Genomic DNA, 16,488 nt, shown 5'->3' on the forward strand with positions numbered 1-16,488 from the left:
TACCGTTACACCCCTACTCTCTCGGCTTCGTATATTATCCAGCTTCAATATTATAAGGTTTTGAATTCTCATTTGTCCAAAAATAGTCGTCTTCGTTGTCTGTTCCCAAGTATGCCATGATTAGAAAACACTCGCATTTGTTTCTGCAAGTAGGAACCCACATTTGTTGCTGGGTGGGACGTGCGCCGCTATTGAAACAGAAATCATTGTGCTGAAGTAATCAGTCAATGATTAAAATGATCAAAATAGGGTAAATATTGAACATACTACTTTTTGTTATGAGCGTGTCTTTTACTACATTAAATATATACTTGCAGTCTGTATATAAAATGTTGATGGAGGGTTTTGAAGTTGTTTTGGAGGGCTTTGAAGGCTACAACGGTGACTCTCATTAGCCGCATGTTTCAAGCGTATTTTATTATCGTTAAAATACAAAAAAATAGACGTGTGTTTTTGTCTTTCATAATGATTGTGAACAATAGGCAACATTCTAAAAACAAGTGCAGTTCCCCTTTAAGCTCAGACGTAATGCAGCTTTGTCTCCATTTGGAGCCTGTGGGGTAACGTTTGAATATGCAATAAACAAAACTGCAAAAAAATGACAGAGCTGTGATTGGATTTGAGATGTATGACAGAAAAATACAAAGGCAGACATTGACAGATCAGAGGATAATGAAGCAGTGCGGAGGGAGAAAATTTTGTCTGACAGAGCATTTATTTGCTGCCCGAGTGTCTACGCTTTCCATTCTGTGCTAATCTGTCTTTGACAGGGACACTTGCTAGAAGAACCATAATAACATCTCACAGTCCATGTACATTGTCACTGTACTAATTGATGTTATTCTCCACATCATAACTTGTGGGTAAAGCTGAGAAAATTCAGAGAAGAGCTAGAGTAGCAGAGTTGTCAGTATAAACATAGCGTTAAAAGAGAATAATTCGGCCAAAATGAAGCAATACAATCTTGTGCTTGCCACATGATGTAAACATATAAACACTATTTAAAACTGACAACTGAAAACTGACAAACTTTTGAATTTTTTAACTAAAACAGTGTGTGTATGTATGTAGTAATACGAAGGGCTTGATCTACTAAGTTTGCATGTGTTAAAACACGGGCAAACTTGATAGCACATGCAAAGCTGATGCGCAGAGGATTGTGTCTCTTAAGTGAGCAAAATAAGAAGCGCAATCCATTTAGCATATCTGTTTTCATGTACATACAGAGTATTTGCTGATCCTCAGAATCCCCCCATACCGGAAGGACAAGATAAAAGATGAGTTATTTAGCCCACATAGTTTGATTTATCAGGACTAAAACTGTTCTGCTGCTGCTGTTTTACACCGTTTTTTCGCACCTCGTAAATGTGCGTGCAAACAAGCAGTTGCACAGAAATGGCTGTAAAAAACTTTATAATTTATACCAGCCGGATGATTTAAGGGACTGTTTAAAACTATTTAACTTGATGCGTTTTGGTGTCCGCTGCAGGATTTATTTTTCAATGACTAGGGATGTATATAGTTAGGATTTTATCGATACAGTTACCAATGTACCAATATGGAAATGCCTTATTGATACCAGTATTCATTGGTACTCTTATCAGTACTATATGTATTTGGTGTAAATAAGGATGTGAAAAGATGCATCTTGTTATTGCCATTTTGATTAGCACAAGACATTGTACACCACCAACATCATGTACCATCTCACAGCAGTCTTTTAACAACACCTGCTTTTTAAGTCTTAAACAAGTCAACAATGTTTGCAGTGCAAGATGCAATGCTTGTGTGTCATCAACTTGTAAGGATCACAAAGATTCATCAGTGTTTATTTTCATTACATTTATACTCAGCTTGAAGTAATATTCATTTGCAGGGCACAGACCTTTTCCAGGATATATCTTATCAAATATAAATCAGTACAATCAATAAACACGTTAGGTGTGTGTGCATTTAAGCAAGGTGTGTTGCAATGCCATGCAGATGCGGCGCGATGGAGTGACGTCAGATGACTCCTATTAACAAATTAACACTTTGAGGGACTTTTGATAAGAAAATATTGTTGTGTTACAAACTTTTGTGTGGTGTTGCCTCCTTTTTTGTGATGATTCCAATCTGATTTTCAGATTCTTGTGTATGCGTTGCAGCGGCACCTAAGTGAATGTGACAGCGTGTGCATGTCATAAAAAATACCGATAACCGTATCATTTGTCCAAAATCTTAATTAGGAACTGGTACCAAATAATACCACTACACATCCTTACCAATGACGTTTATTTTTTTCATTTGTAAAAAAGAAACCTGCAATATGCTTTTTCTTGCATCTGGAACATTCCTGCGCACTTTCACATGAAGTTAGTGCTAGTATCACCCAGGGCACACCTTCAGTGCGCTAAAAGAGTGGGTTTTGTTGTAGTTACACTGCAGGACTGCTTCTTAAATGGCCAGAAAAAGTGGCACATAGTATATAAGTCTGCTGCAGCCTACTCAGTGGCCTAGTGGTTAGAGTGTCTGCCCTGAGATCGGTAGGTTGTGAGTTCAAACCCCGGCCAAGTCATACCAAAGACTATAAAAATGGGACCCATTACCTCCCTGCTTGACACTCAGCATCAAGTGTTGGAATTGGGGGTTAAATCACCAAAAATTATTCCCGGGCGTGGCCACCGCTGCTGCTCACTGCTCCCCTCACCTCCCAGGGGGTGATCAAGGGTGATGGGTCAAATGCAGAGAATAATTTCGCCACACCTATTGTGTGTGTGACAATCATTGGTACTTTAACTTTAACATTTAGAAGCATGATAATCTGGATGTACAATAAATGAGTTTCTCCACGGTGAAAGCCGCATAGGACATGCAACACCTAATTTAAATAGGGCGGTCTGCACCACTTTTGCACGTGTTATCAATTGTACACGCAGTCTTAGTAGATCCCACGCAACACGCCCACTAATAGTACTCGCAATTATATAGTTTGCACACGCTGTTTAGCTCGTGGTATTTGGATCTTAGTAGATCAGACTCTTAGTTTGCAAAAGTTCAATGGTGGAAGCAAGGGGCAAAATTTGCTGTCGTAACATACTTTTAAAGAACACTGCAAAGTTTCAGGTCATGGTTAAATAACAAGAGATGAGCTATTGCATTTCTAAAGTCACGGCAGTAAAGAATTATATGTGTGGAAATTCAAATCACAGCATCAAAGTAGAATGCAAATGCATGGATAGGAAGTAAAAAGTAGTTCAACCTTCGCTACTGTACTTTGCATCGTAAAATACCAGTGTGCCGCTCTCACCCCTTTCATCTGAGAAATGTAGTGGCTCTCACATTTGGAGCTTGAGCCTTGTGCATGTATTTTCACTTTCTCTTATTTCCATATTCCATATATTTTCAGCCTTGGTGGATTTTGTAGTCTTGTGCAGTGAAAGGTAAAAGGGGCAGCCTTCTACAGCCCAAAGCCTCTTGGCTGTCTCGGGGTAGTACAGTGTGAGCTTTGCAGGGTTGCTGTAACATCTGGAGTGCTTTGGGATTGTTTGGGGGAGGGGTAGTGGTGTATTCAGATCAGAGTCAGCGGGGAATCAAGCCTCCTCCTGCACATCCTCTCCTTGTTGGTTTATCATTATATTAAATTTCCAGTTCCTCCCTCCTTCTCGACACATGGATTTTTCATCAAAGTCTGTTTTGGAATGTGCGCCTGCCATCTGCCATGTCTCAACATCTCACTGGTAATTAGCTAGAACCAGATGATGTTACCACACCAACTCTGACCCTTATTTTACTTCAAAAGGCAACACGCGGAAGATGCAATTGTGTTGCTTTTTCTTACATTTTCTTGAAGAGTATGAATGAGAGTTTGACGAAGACTGAAGAGCGCCTCTGCACAGATACTGGCTACTTACTGTATGTGTGTCTCGCATCCTCCCCTCTTCCTCCTAAACCGCATGAGCTGTGATAACTCCTTTGGGAGCTCATTTAAAATATTTTCTATCAGAGAAGTGTTTCCGCCTGCGTCTACAAAGCGCCTCGAGTCATTTCTCCAGCCTCACCATCCTTCTGCTCCCTCTGTGTCGTGGCTCAGGTTCACTCGAGTGCCACACTACATCTGTCTGGGCTCAGAAACAGGTGGCGCGCCTTTGTCGGCCATCAGGGGAGGTTAGCTTGCAGCTGAAAATGCCAACAGTTTAGTCGAGGATAGTGCGACTGTCTAATGACACCCCACGTCAGGAGTTGGCTCGTTGTCAGGGAAACCAGCTGGTTCCCTCTGTTGTTTTCGGAGATAAAGATAATGACATTGTGGAGGAAGGCTTGTTGTTTTGGCTGATACTTATGCATTGTTGTCTGTGTATATACAAGTCCCTTTTGCATAATTGTAAGCATCAAAATATCACAAATAGGGATAACTAATAATGATACGTTTATTTCCGATTTCTTTATTTTTATGTGTATGCCCCTAAATCAGGGGTAGGGAACCTATGGCTCTAGAGCCAGATGTGACTCTTTTGATGACTGCATCTGGCTCTCAGATAAATCTTAGCTGACATTACTTAACAGGATAAGTACTGAATAATTCCGCTGGTAATCACAGTGTTAAAAATAACGTTCAAAATATAAAACATTCTCATGCATTTTAATCCACCTGTTCAATAAGTTGCATTAATGGTAAGAAGTATTTTATTTATTATTGGTTAGCTTCAGAATAACAATGTTATTAAAAAGAATGAGAGACTTATTATACTCTAAAAATGTTGGTCTTACTTAAAAATGTACGCATTTAGTTGTATTCAGTGTTAAAAAAAATATTATATGGCTCTCACGGAAATAAATTTTAAAATATTTGGCTTTCATGGCTCTCTCAGCCAAAAAGGTTCCCGACCCCTGCCCTAAATCAAATGATAGTGTTAATAAAAAAAAATAAAAAAATCGAGCCAACATTTAAATAAAAATGACCTAATTATGTCCAAAAAAAATATTGTGATGAAAGTGAGTACAATCCCCATTTTTATTATAGTATTGTCATCTGGCAACTTGCTGCCACCTGTCTTCTTTTTGTTGCAGTGCCAGGTTTATGGGGCACGGGACGAAGCCACCTGCACGCACACCTGATATTCATTTCCTTCTGACTACTTAAGCTCTCTTGTCCGTTTACGTTGCACCAGTACATTATTATTATTATTATTTTTTTATTTTTTTTGTTCTGTCCAGCTTCTCAGGCAAATCATACAGTTGATGTAGATGCCCATATCGGCTGTTCAGATTGACTTTACAAAAGAGAAGTGTAGGATACTTCTCTTGTTGCCTTATTTGTATTTGACTTTATTAAATGTATTTATATTATCATTTGGTGCAGCCGGGCCGGAGCAGGAGGGGATAGAAAGAGAGAGAAAAAGAAGACAGAGGGGGAAAATGTGGGGACAAGAGGGGGATTAGACAGAGAGACAAAAACAACAACAGCAAACACAACAACAACAACAATAGAGCAACATCAGCAAATACGACATGTACAAATATGATGGTAAAAGTGATAGCAAATAAGCAGTTAGCGAAAATAAAAAATAATACAGAAATGACAATGAGCATTATTACACTACAAATGGAGCAATACAAATATCAATAGAAATGGCGCTATTGATAATGAACAATACCAATAATTTACCTCTATTATCAACAATACAGTTGTTCAAATGCAACAATACACCTGCGTGCACACCTGATATTCATTTCCTCCTGACTACTTAAGCTCTCTTGTCCGTTTACGTAGCGCCAGTACATTCTTGATGATTCACCCTTCCAGTTGTGTTCATCTCCTCTGCTTTGGCTCCACCCACGCTTTTTGTTTCCTGTGGCTCCTGTGTAGTGTTAATTGTTACCTCTCCACATCTTTTGTGTGCAATTTCGGTTTCTCCACACCTTATGAGTGCATCCTTAGTTATTTTCCCTCACTCCTCTTTGAGTGTGCCTTTTTGTTATTTTGCTTTGCTTTCTTTCTCCAGCTAGGTATACCTTCTGAAGGGACACTAATAGAGAAATGGAACTTAATGCTGTAAAAAAAATACCATGATTTCACATTTAACAGTATTTTTTCACAGTAAAATACTGTAATTAAAATCTATTGTAACATTATAACAAATGACTGTTAAAATTACAATACCCTTATATTTCACAGCAATTTCAAAGTAAAATACTGTCATCATAATCCTCTATAATATCACAAATTAATATAAATTCAAACTGATTTGTGTCTTAAGGGTTTCCATAGACTACATTGCACACTCTTGTACAGTAGGTGGCGGTATGCTGTTAGAACGAGAGAGCAATTAATAAAACTGCAATTGTGAAGTTACAGCATATAATTTTAAATGTATTGTAATCAACAATATAATTACACCTGTGAAGTTACACAATTTGTTGTAGCTTTATTGCAATTAAATGTAAAAACTCACAGCTCTGCAGTTACAGTAAATTGCTGTAAAGATAGTTCACAGTACATTACTGCAAATGTTACTGTGAAAGAAATGCAGTTATTAGCCAGTAATTTGCTGTGACTTTCGAATGATTTTTTTTACAGTGTAGATATACTTTGAAGTAGTCAGTGTATAGCTTGTATAGCAGTAAAGATTTACTGTCCACTGAAAATGACTCAACACACAGCCATTAAGCTACCATGAATTGATTAACGTGGACCCCGACTTAAACAAGTTGAAAAACGTATTGGGGTGTTACCATTTAGTGGTCAATTGTACGGAATATGTACTGTACTGTGCATTCTACTGATAAAAGTTTCAATCAATCAATCAATTATTGTCTACATAGATGCAAAACAAGTGAGTAACAAGATAGTTTCTTGCCAATAGTCCAGCGTGGTGGTGATAGCCTCTTGGTTTGGGACTGCCGACTAGGGAGCAATGGTTCACTAAGGGAACCCGACTTAAACAAGTTGAAAAACGTATTGGGGTGTTACCATTTAGTGGTCAATTGTACGGAATATGTACTGTACTGTGCATTCTACTGATAAAAGTTTCAATCAATCAATCAATTATTGTCTACATAGATGCAAAACAAGTGAGTAACAAGATAGTTTCTTGCCAATAGTCCAGCGTGGTGGTGATAGCCTCTTGGTTTGGGACTGCCGACTAGGGAGCAATGGTTCACTAAGGGAAAAATACATTTCAACATGCACTGTGTTCCTCCGCGGTGATGCGCTGCGACCGGCTCCGCGTCGGCTTGGAAAGGATTGTGACGAAGGTGGCACGTGGATCGGTGCCAGGCTCTCTTAGGGTGTCTGGGATGACAGCCCAAGCTTTACAGCGTCCCCATACCTCGCCGTCTCCGGGGCCGTGAACATCAGTGTTCGCTGCGCCCTCTAGCATATATGAGCATGACCCCCACTACGTGTATATCTAGGCCGCATGGAACTTTTCCAACATGATAATTACCCTAAGGTGCCTCCTCCAGACCTGAACACAACTGAGCGCCATGTGGGGCGTCCTCAAGTGCAAGAGGTAGGAGTACAATGTGTCTAACAGATACAGTAGATGTTACTCAAATTTTAAATATTTTTTCACATTTAACACAATATTAGCATTTTGAACAAATCTCAATTCACTTTTATCATTTCACTATTATATTATTATAATAAACTAGTTTAGTTTAGTAAACTTTTCTGTCCACTTGTTTTGCAGAACTGACATTTTTCTATTACTTTATCAGTCTACTGGAATTCCATATACATTTTTGATGTGCAGTGTTACATAAAGAGAGACCAGATTAGTGTTTGTAACACAGTAGTAGTTCAAATTTGTAGTAGATACATTTTCATGTCTGTGTGATCATGTTTTGTTTTGGTTATGTTCGGTTTGGTTTTGGACTCTTTGTGCACTCTTGTTTGTCTTGTCACCATGACGACCATTAGTTTCACCTGTTTCACGTTTTGCACTCGCGCACCTGTTGTCAATCATGTCTGTATTATTTAAGCCGATAGTTGCCTGGAAGTCAGCCTGGCGACATTGTCATTACCATGCCCTGTTTATTCGATAGTCTATGCTTCATGCCATGCCACATAAGTTTTGTTTTTTCACGTCACAGTAAGTGTAGTTTTGTTTCATGTTCATAGTTTTTGTCCTTTGTGCTAATTTTGTTTTCATAGTCAAGTTTGCATTTCCGCCTTGTGCGCGCGCCTTTTGTTTGTACCCCTTTTGTAGTTTGTTAGTGTTAAAATAAAATAATGGATTTATCTTCACGCCATGTCCACTCCAACTTTACTTGCATCTCGGGAAAACAAACACCCCATAGTCCACGTCGTTATGACATAAATTAGATAAATGTGACAATAATACACATATAGATTTATAAGGGCTATGAACCCAATACTTTGGATTAAAGGCGTCATATTATGCAAAACCAACTTTTTGTGTATTTGGGATCCCCATAACTCCTCAAAATTTGAATCCAAGCCATGGAAGCATGGCGCAGGTATTAATATAACACGTTTGCCTCTTTTCAAATGTGCCGTTTGCAATTTAAGACTCAAGTGACGTATTTTGCCTTAGTTATGTAAGCGGATATCTCAATATACGATAGCCGTTTATCCAAAGAGCTATGGCCGACATTTTTATTCAGTTGAAGTCCAAAGCTGTAGTCAATGATATTCCTAGTTTTCTCTATCCACTTGTTGTGGGGGAGACTGGCTCGTAAATGCATGTTTAAAATCCTCCGCTGTTGCCATTTCTAATAAAAAGTATCATATAGTTCTAACTTACATCATGGCACGTAAAAAAGACCACCCAAAAAATGACTCATTTTGAAGAGACAGTCAGAAAGCGGCTTGAAAATGTGGTCTGTAAAAGAAGATCTATGCAAAATTTTGACCAAAGCACCACCTTTGGGGATGTATCGGAGCTAGGGATGTCCAATAATGGCTTTTTGCCGATATCCGATATTCCGATATTGTCCAACTCTTTAATACCTATCCGTATTACATAATTTTAACATGGAACTCTAACCTACATAAACTAGTGAGAACATTATGTTGTAAACTACACAAAATATTTATATTGTGGTTATATCTATCTTCTTCTTTACCTTCCTGACTCCATCATTTCTTTTTAATATCATCATTTGTTCAGTTCTCTGAGACACAGCAATGGCTGCTGGCTTTAAATGTCAGGCCTCTGTAGTTAGCTGAAAACAGGAGAAACAAGCACCTCCTACTGAGTCCTGATTGGTCAGAGTGTGCAACTCTCAGCCACATGGCTACTTTTAATATGATCTGTGTGTTTATCAAGGCCATGGGGTCTGGGCATGCCAAGCCACGCACACGTCTGCGCTAAATGTCATGTTGATTGCAATGTAAAAAAGAAATGTGCTTACATTTGTGCATGCGCACACTTGCATTTTTACTTGCGTACGTAGTTTTCTGGATTTTAACGTACACTATTTACATTTTTAATGGGAAATTTACAAACAAATGGTGTATGCTCAAATCTAGAAAATGTAGTTTGCACAAAAAAATTCAGATGTATTATAGTGTGTGCACCGTTTAATCAAGCACACTTCTTGTGTACATCCCAGTCAACGTGGAATTGAGCACACATGCTGGCGTGGCTGGCCACTCTTCATTTTAATACACAAATCATATTTCTATTAGCCATGCAACTGAGATCCCACACTCTGCACAGTCAGAAAACACAAAGACAATGAGCAAGACGGTAAAAATAAAGGAATTCACCGTCAAGGAGTTGATGCCAAAATATACTTCTTGGCACGGAACTCAACAAATGAGGGTTGAGTGGGATAAAGTGTGCAAAAATGTCAATGTGGAGTCAGAGAACTACACACAGGAACTAATACAAAATAAGTGGTACTACATCAGGAAGAAGGTGAAGAAGAAGAAGGATGTGGCTAAAACAGGCGAGGGGACCGGAGATAAAGTAGTGCTCACCTTGTTCGAAAAGATAGTCGCTCCATTGATACGGAAGACTTTAGAACAGGTGGGAGCACATCTGCGTGACTCTGATTTTCCCCAAGATAATTATAATTTGTGTAATTTACAACAAATTGTGTCGCATGCTCACAGACAGATTTGAGTTTCATGTGTAAATTATGTAGCATTTGGTTTGAAATCTTTTAATTTTAAACATGCCAGTATACCACAAAGGATACGAAAGACCTAGACTCTTGTTTTACACAATTACTCAATTTATTATTACAATACACGAGTGCTTGCTCAATACACGAGCCATTCCTCCACTGTATCCAGTGCCATTATTTGCCACAAACCACCGGCTGCTGCCCTTGTCTGTGTGACTGGCCAAGCTGATGCTGGAGTCACAGGAACACAATGTGACAGCAATAGGTGGCAACAATGATTGCCTGGATAAATTAATAAACATCTTCAAAATATGAAGCATGAAACACATTGGCGAAAAGAGAATTTTGTGTCCTTGCCTCGACTTTTTACATTGTTGTACAAAGCCTGTACGACCACCTCTGTGTGTTGTCAAAGTATCCACAGCATGTAGAAATGTGCGTACGCCAGCCATGAAGTTGCCCTAAAGCACCGCACGTTGAGTTCACTCTTGATACATCTCAACTTTGGCGCATGGCAGATTTTTGTGCGTACACACACTTAATACATGAGGCCCCTGCTGTTTACCCAGCACGTATCTGTCATTGGTCCTATTGCAGAACATAGTACAGTAAAGAAGAAAAAAGCTTAAATGTTGTTCAAACACATTTTTTTGTGTTTGAATGATGTCATGTTGTTAAAGTAAATTACAAGACCTGAAATTAAATGTATGACTTGCTGGATAATTGGCTTTTATTAGACTTTCACAATGCTCCATTCTAATAGTACTTACAAAGTGAGATACACTATATTGCCAAAAGTATTTGGCCACCTGCCTTGACTCACATATGAACTTGAAGTGCCATCTCATTCCTAACCCATAGGGTTCAATATGATGTCGGTCCACCTTTTGCAGCTATTACAGCTTCAACTCTTCTGGAAAGGCTGTCCACAAGGTTGCGGAGTGTGTTTATAAGAATTTTCCACCGGTCTTCCAAAAGCGCATTGGTGAGGTCACAAACTGATGTTGGTCGAGAGGGCCTGGCTCCCAGTCTCCGTTGTAATTCATCCCAAAGGTGTCCTATCGTGTTCAGGTCAGGACTCTGTGCAGGCCAGTCAAGCTCATCCACACCAGACTCTGTCATCCATGTCTTTATGGACCTTGCTTTGTGCACTGGTGCACAGTCATGTTGGAAGAGAAAGGGGCCCGCTCCAAACTGTTCCCACAAGGTTGGGAGCATGGAATTGTCCAACAATTTTTGTTATCCTGGATCATTCAAAGTTCCTTTCACTGGAACTTAGGGGCCAAGCCCAACTCCTGGAGCGGGCCCCTTCCTCTTCCAACATGACTGTGCACCAGTGCACAAAGCAAGGTCCATAAAGACATAGATGACAGAGTCTGGTGTGGATGCACTTGACTGGCCTGCTCAGAGTCCTGACCTGAACCCGATAGAACACCTTTGGGATGAATTGGAATGGAGACTGAGAGCCAGTGTGTGACCTCAACAATACGCTTTTGAAGAATGATGGAAAATTCCTATAAACACACTCCGCAACCTTGTGGACAGCCTTCCCAGAAGAGTTGAAGCTGTAATAGCTGCAAAAGGTGGACCAACATCATATTGAACCCTATGGGTTAGGAATGGGATGGCACTTCAAGTTCATATGTGAGTCAAGGCAGGTGGCCAAATACTTTTGGCAAGATAGTGTATATACTGCCATCATTATTCACGGTGGATTTTAACAAGGAGCTTTTTTGATTCCAGATGAACCCTAATCATGTCCTTCCCTCTCTTTCTGTCCCCTTCCCTGCAGCCTCCTTTGGAAACTTTTCTTAGTTCATCCCTTGGTCCACTTGGCAGCCTTTGCCCCCGTCCCCTGCCACACAAAAAAAAAAAAAACACACTCCACGAGCCTTGGAAGAGCTTCTGTCTTGAGATTGGTGAGCGGAGAATCAAGCGGACAAGCCGAGAGACGCCGTGCCAACCAGTCTGGTGGATTGTCATTCAGCATCGGTTTAGCAGGCCTGAAGACCTGCGTACCAACTGTAGCATAGTGAGAAGGTGGGAGCATGATGTTGTAGCTAACTAAAACTGGTTTATGCCTACTTTCAGCAACTCTATTCTTAGTGGACTTAAATGTGGGCTCCTCATGCTTTGTGGAAATAATGGCCAACCACTTCCTCTATTTACAAGGATCATATTGCTCCACATTGATTGATCAATATGTTCATGGTGTTTACCTCCACTGAGAGGCCAGTATGATTCAGTACACAATAGTAATGAACACTGTTAAAGCTGCTGTGTCACTAATAAGTGGCAGCCTAGAGAACAAACGTTCTAACGATCTGCTAGCGTTTTATCCCGCATTCTCCCTGATTCCACCATGTCAGCTACACCACACTAAAAGGACAAAGCAAAACCGTATGGTACAAAAGCAGAGTTTGGGAAAGTCTATGATTTTACTCACGTTTGAAATAATTTCGTTCTCCAAAGTATCCTCCTTGTATGTGCGCGCGTTTGCGTAAGACCAAACAGCGATTTTTTTTTACAAATTGTAACTTCTAATTATGACAAATATAGACATTTATTTGTTAAACCTGTCTTCTTAAAGGGGCCAATGATTATTTTAATCTAGTTTTAAAACCCTTCCTTGTATTATAGATTAGGGCAGTGGTTCTTAACCTTGTTGGAGGTACCGAGCCCCACCAGTTTCATATGCGCATTCACCGAACCCTTCTTTAGTGAAAAATAAAATGTTTTTATTTTTTCAAATTCAAGAAAAAGTCATGTTTTTCTACTGGTGCACAAAATGAACCGTGCATGAACATCACCTTGTTCAAAGAACAAAACCAACACAGTGCATAAACTCACAACATATTACACACCTTACAAACATTACCATGAATTGATTAACGTGGACCCCGACTTAAACAAGTTGAAAAACTTATTGGGGTGTTACCATTTAGTGGTCAATTGAACGGAATATGTACTGTACTGTGTAAACTGTACTGTTTCATATAATGTATTCTCTTCTTTTGCAATCTGCTAGTAAAAGTTTCAATCGATCAATCAAACAACCTGCAAAGCAGATGGAAAATTAGAGGGACCATTGTTTGGGGGTATCCATAATACGCTGATAGGGAGAAGTTTTTATTTACGCGATAAGTCTGAGGCCAACTACCGAACCCCTTGGGTTCGATCGAACCCAGGTTAAGAACCACTGGATTAGGGGTTTCTTAACCATATGGCTGGGGCCCATTGTTTGGATGCGAGCGCCCCCTAGAGGGCCATCAAAAAAGATATTTTCCCCCAGCTGTGATCTGTACGGACCGCAGCAGTACTCAGTTGTTATACACTTTTCCACCACTTGTGGCAGTATTGACAATCTCAAACAAGTGTGGAGCTTTATAGAGAAGCTTCTTAAGCGCAAGAAAATATGGACTAAAGTGGTGAAGTTGTATTTTCATTTGCACTTTAATGTTATTGACAGTTGAAAAAAATATGAATTATCAATTTTCGTGCACAACATAATTGTATGTAAAAAGTGTTGTTGTCAGATATTTATGAGTCACTTTTTATGCATTATATGTGGTTAGTCCTTATTCCTCTAATCAGTCATGGTTTAATATCAGTTGACAAGGTTGTAAACTAGAAGTAGGTTAGATATAATTATTAAATATGATTAAAATCAAAAGTAAGATTACTAATTCCTCAATAATATTTGAGTGGTCACCAGGCCACTCTGTAGTGGAAAAGTTGGGTCCCAAGGTCCAAAAGGTTAAGAACCCCTGGTCTAGAAATTATGTATTGGATATGTAACTTTTGCATAAGTTTGGCTCCACAGTCACTTTTATAACCTGTTTGTGAGCCTCTCTGCAAGATGTTTGTTTGTGGAGGCGTTCCCAGATTGCAAATGAACCACACCTAATTTATTTTTTTGGAAAATGTACCTTGTTTGAATATATATCTTGAAGTTGTCATGGCCATTTTTTTTTTAGACAAGATCGACAATAATAAACTTCATAAACATTATATAGATTCACCCGGTCACAACATTATCTGCATTAAAAACAGCTGCTTCTAGCAACATTTATGTGACACGTACAGCATTCTGCACAAGCCACAATTAGGTGACAGATTTTGTGTTTCCTCATTGACTGACGCAGAGAGGGGAGCACCTCTTCTCTGGCCAAGAGCATATACTTAATGTCTAAATAAGTACGTCCACCTCACTGTGACGTCACAAAATACTGCGGGCAGGGGCAACCAAACTGCGTGCTCGTTAAAGGGGAACATTATCACCAGACATATGTAAGCGTCAATATATACCTTGATGTTGCAGAAAAAAGACCATATATTTTTTTAACCGATTTCCGAACTCTAAATGGGTGAATTTTGGCGAATTAAACGCCTTTCTAATATTCGCTCTTGGAGCGATGACGTCACAACGTGGCGTCACATCGGGAAGCAATCCGCCATTTTCTCAAACACTGAGTCAAATTAGCTCTGTTATTTTCCGTTTTTTTCGACTGTTTTCCGTACCTTGGAGACATCATGCCTCGTCGGTGTGTTGTCGGAGGGTGTAACAACACGAACAGGGACGGATTCAAGTTGCACCAGTGGCCCAAAGATGCGAAAGTGGCAAGAAATTGGACGTTTGTTCCGCACACTTTACCGACGAAAGCTATGCTACGACAGAGATGGCAAGAATGTGTGGATATCCTGCGACACTCAAAGCAGATGCATTTCCAACGATAAAGTCAAAGAAATCTGCCGCCAGACCCCCATTGAATCTGCCGGAGTGTGTGAGCAATTCAGGGACAAAGGACCTCGCTAGCACGGCAAGCAATGGCGGCAGTTTGTTCCCGCAGACGAGCGAGCTAAACCCCCTATCGACCCTAGCTTCCCTGGCCTGCTGACATCAACTCCAAAACTGGACAGATCAGCTTTCAGGAAAAGAGCGTGGATGAGGGTATGTCTACAGAATATATTAATTGATGAAAATTGGGCTGTCTGCCCTCTCAAAGTGCATGTTGTTGCCAAATGTATTTCATATGCTGTAAACCTAGTTCATAGTTGTTAGTTTCCTTTAATGCCAAACAAACACATACCAATCGTTGGTTAGAAGGCGATCGCCGAATTCGTCCTCGCTTTCTCCCGTGTCGCTGGCTGTCGTGTCGTTTTTGTCGGTTTCGCTTGCATACGGTTCAAACCGATATGGCTCAATAGCTTCAGTTTCTTCTTCAATTTCGTTTTCGCTACCTGCCTCCGCACTACAACCATCCGTTTCAATACATTCGTAATCTGTTGAATCGCTTAAGCCGCTGAAATCCGAGTCTGAATCCGAGCTAATGTCGCTATAGCTTGCTGTTCTTTCCGCCATGTTTGTTTGTGTTGGCTTCACTATGTGACGTCACAGGAAAATGGACAGGTGTTTATAACGATGGTTAAAATCAGGCACTTTGAAGCTTTTTTTAGGGATATTGCGTGATGGATAAAATTTTGAAAAAAACTTCGAAAAATATAATAAGCCACTGGGAACTGATTTTTAATGGTTTTAACCATTCTGAAATTGTGATAATGTTCCCCTTTAACACCCAAATGCATGACCCTAATGATTTAATGCTTTGGCATTGTTTAACACAAGTATCCAACATTGTAACATTTACAAGTCAGAAATGATTAAATTCATCATAGGTCCCCTTTAAACTACTAAAGTTAAACATATGCTAGCCGTTTGTGACGGGTTTTTTTTGTTTTTTTTTTGGTTAATCGTTTTTGTTTAAATTTTGACCAAGTGACATACAGCAGCTTTCCTGTGACCATCTTCGTCAAAACTGATCTTTTTTAATGCATTTTTTTCTCATTGTACGGGTGTACATAATGTTGAAGTTACCTGTCACTTTTCAGGCAATTGATGCTGAGAACATGGTTTCACTTATACAATGACATAGTTACACCATTTGTCAAGCGAAATTGATGAATTAATTCCATCTAAGCTGTAAAATGAATGCTGCTTAGAGGGCATTCCCTGTGGTTTTGAGTACACTGTACTAATGTCCTTCTACTGTAAACTAATCCATCACACAACCTACAGTGCATTTTCCTCTCAGGATTTCAGCTTTGAAATGATAACACTGGTGGATGAGTAATGGTAAATATTACTATCACACTTTTTGTACTGTGATTGAACTAGACTTTATACCGTATAGAAATACAGTATATACATTGTAAGGGTTGTAAAATAGGATACTCACAGGAGCTTAGTGTTTCAGTGGGACAAATCCCAAGGACACGCAAGTGTAATGTGGTAATCTCATTGTCTACGCTTGATGAAGCAATAATATAAATATAAATTACACAAAGACGAATAGCTGTTACGGATAAGTGTGACATATTGAAATGAGTTGTTTGTAATATGTGTGCTGA

The 16,488-nt window shown here is 39.6% G+C and overlaps 1 protein-coding gene across 2 annotated transcripts in view; it reads left to right on the forward strand.

Moving 5' to 3' along the window:
* samd10b (sterile alpha motif domain containing 10b) overlaps positions 1-14,715 on the forward strand; it is a 144,749-nt gene extending 130,034 nt beyond the window's left edge. The window contains exon 3 of one of the 2 annotated variants that reach the window (XM_061980917.1): positions 11,873-14,715. In XM_061980917.1, coding sequence (XP_061836901.1) covers positions 11,873-12,148 — 276 coding nt within the window. In that variant the 3' untranslated portion in view covers positions 12,149-14,715. The remainder of the gene's footprint in view (positions 1-11,872) is intronic. The other variant, XM_061980909.2, reaches the window with a different exon arrangement.
* Positions 14,716-16,488: the final 1,773 nt, after the last annotated feature.

This window comes from Nerophis lumbriciformis, linkage group LG01, assembly GCF_033978685.3.
Source record: "Nerophis lumbriciformis linkage group LG01, RoL_Nlum_v2.1, whole genome shotgun sequence".
In the NCBI taxonomy this organism is placed as follows: domain Eukaryota; kingdom Metazoa; phylum Chordata; class Actinopteri; order Syngnathiformes; family Syngnathidae; genus Nerophis; species Nerophis lumbriciformis.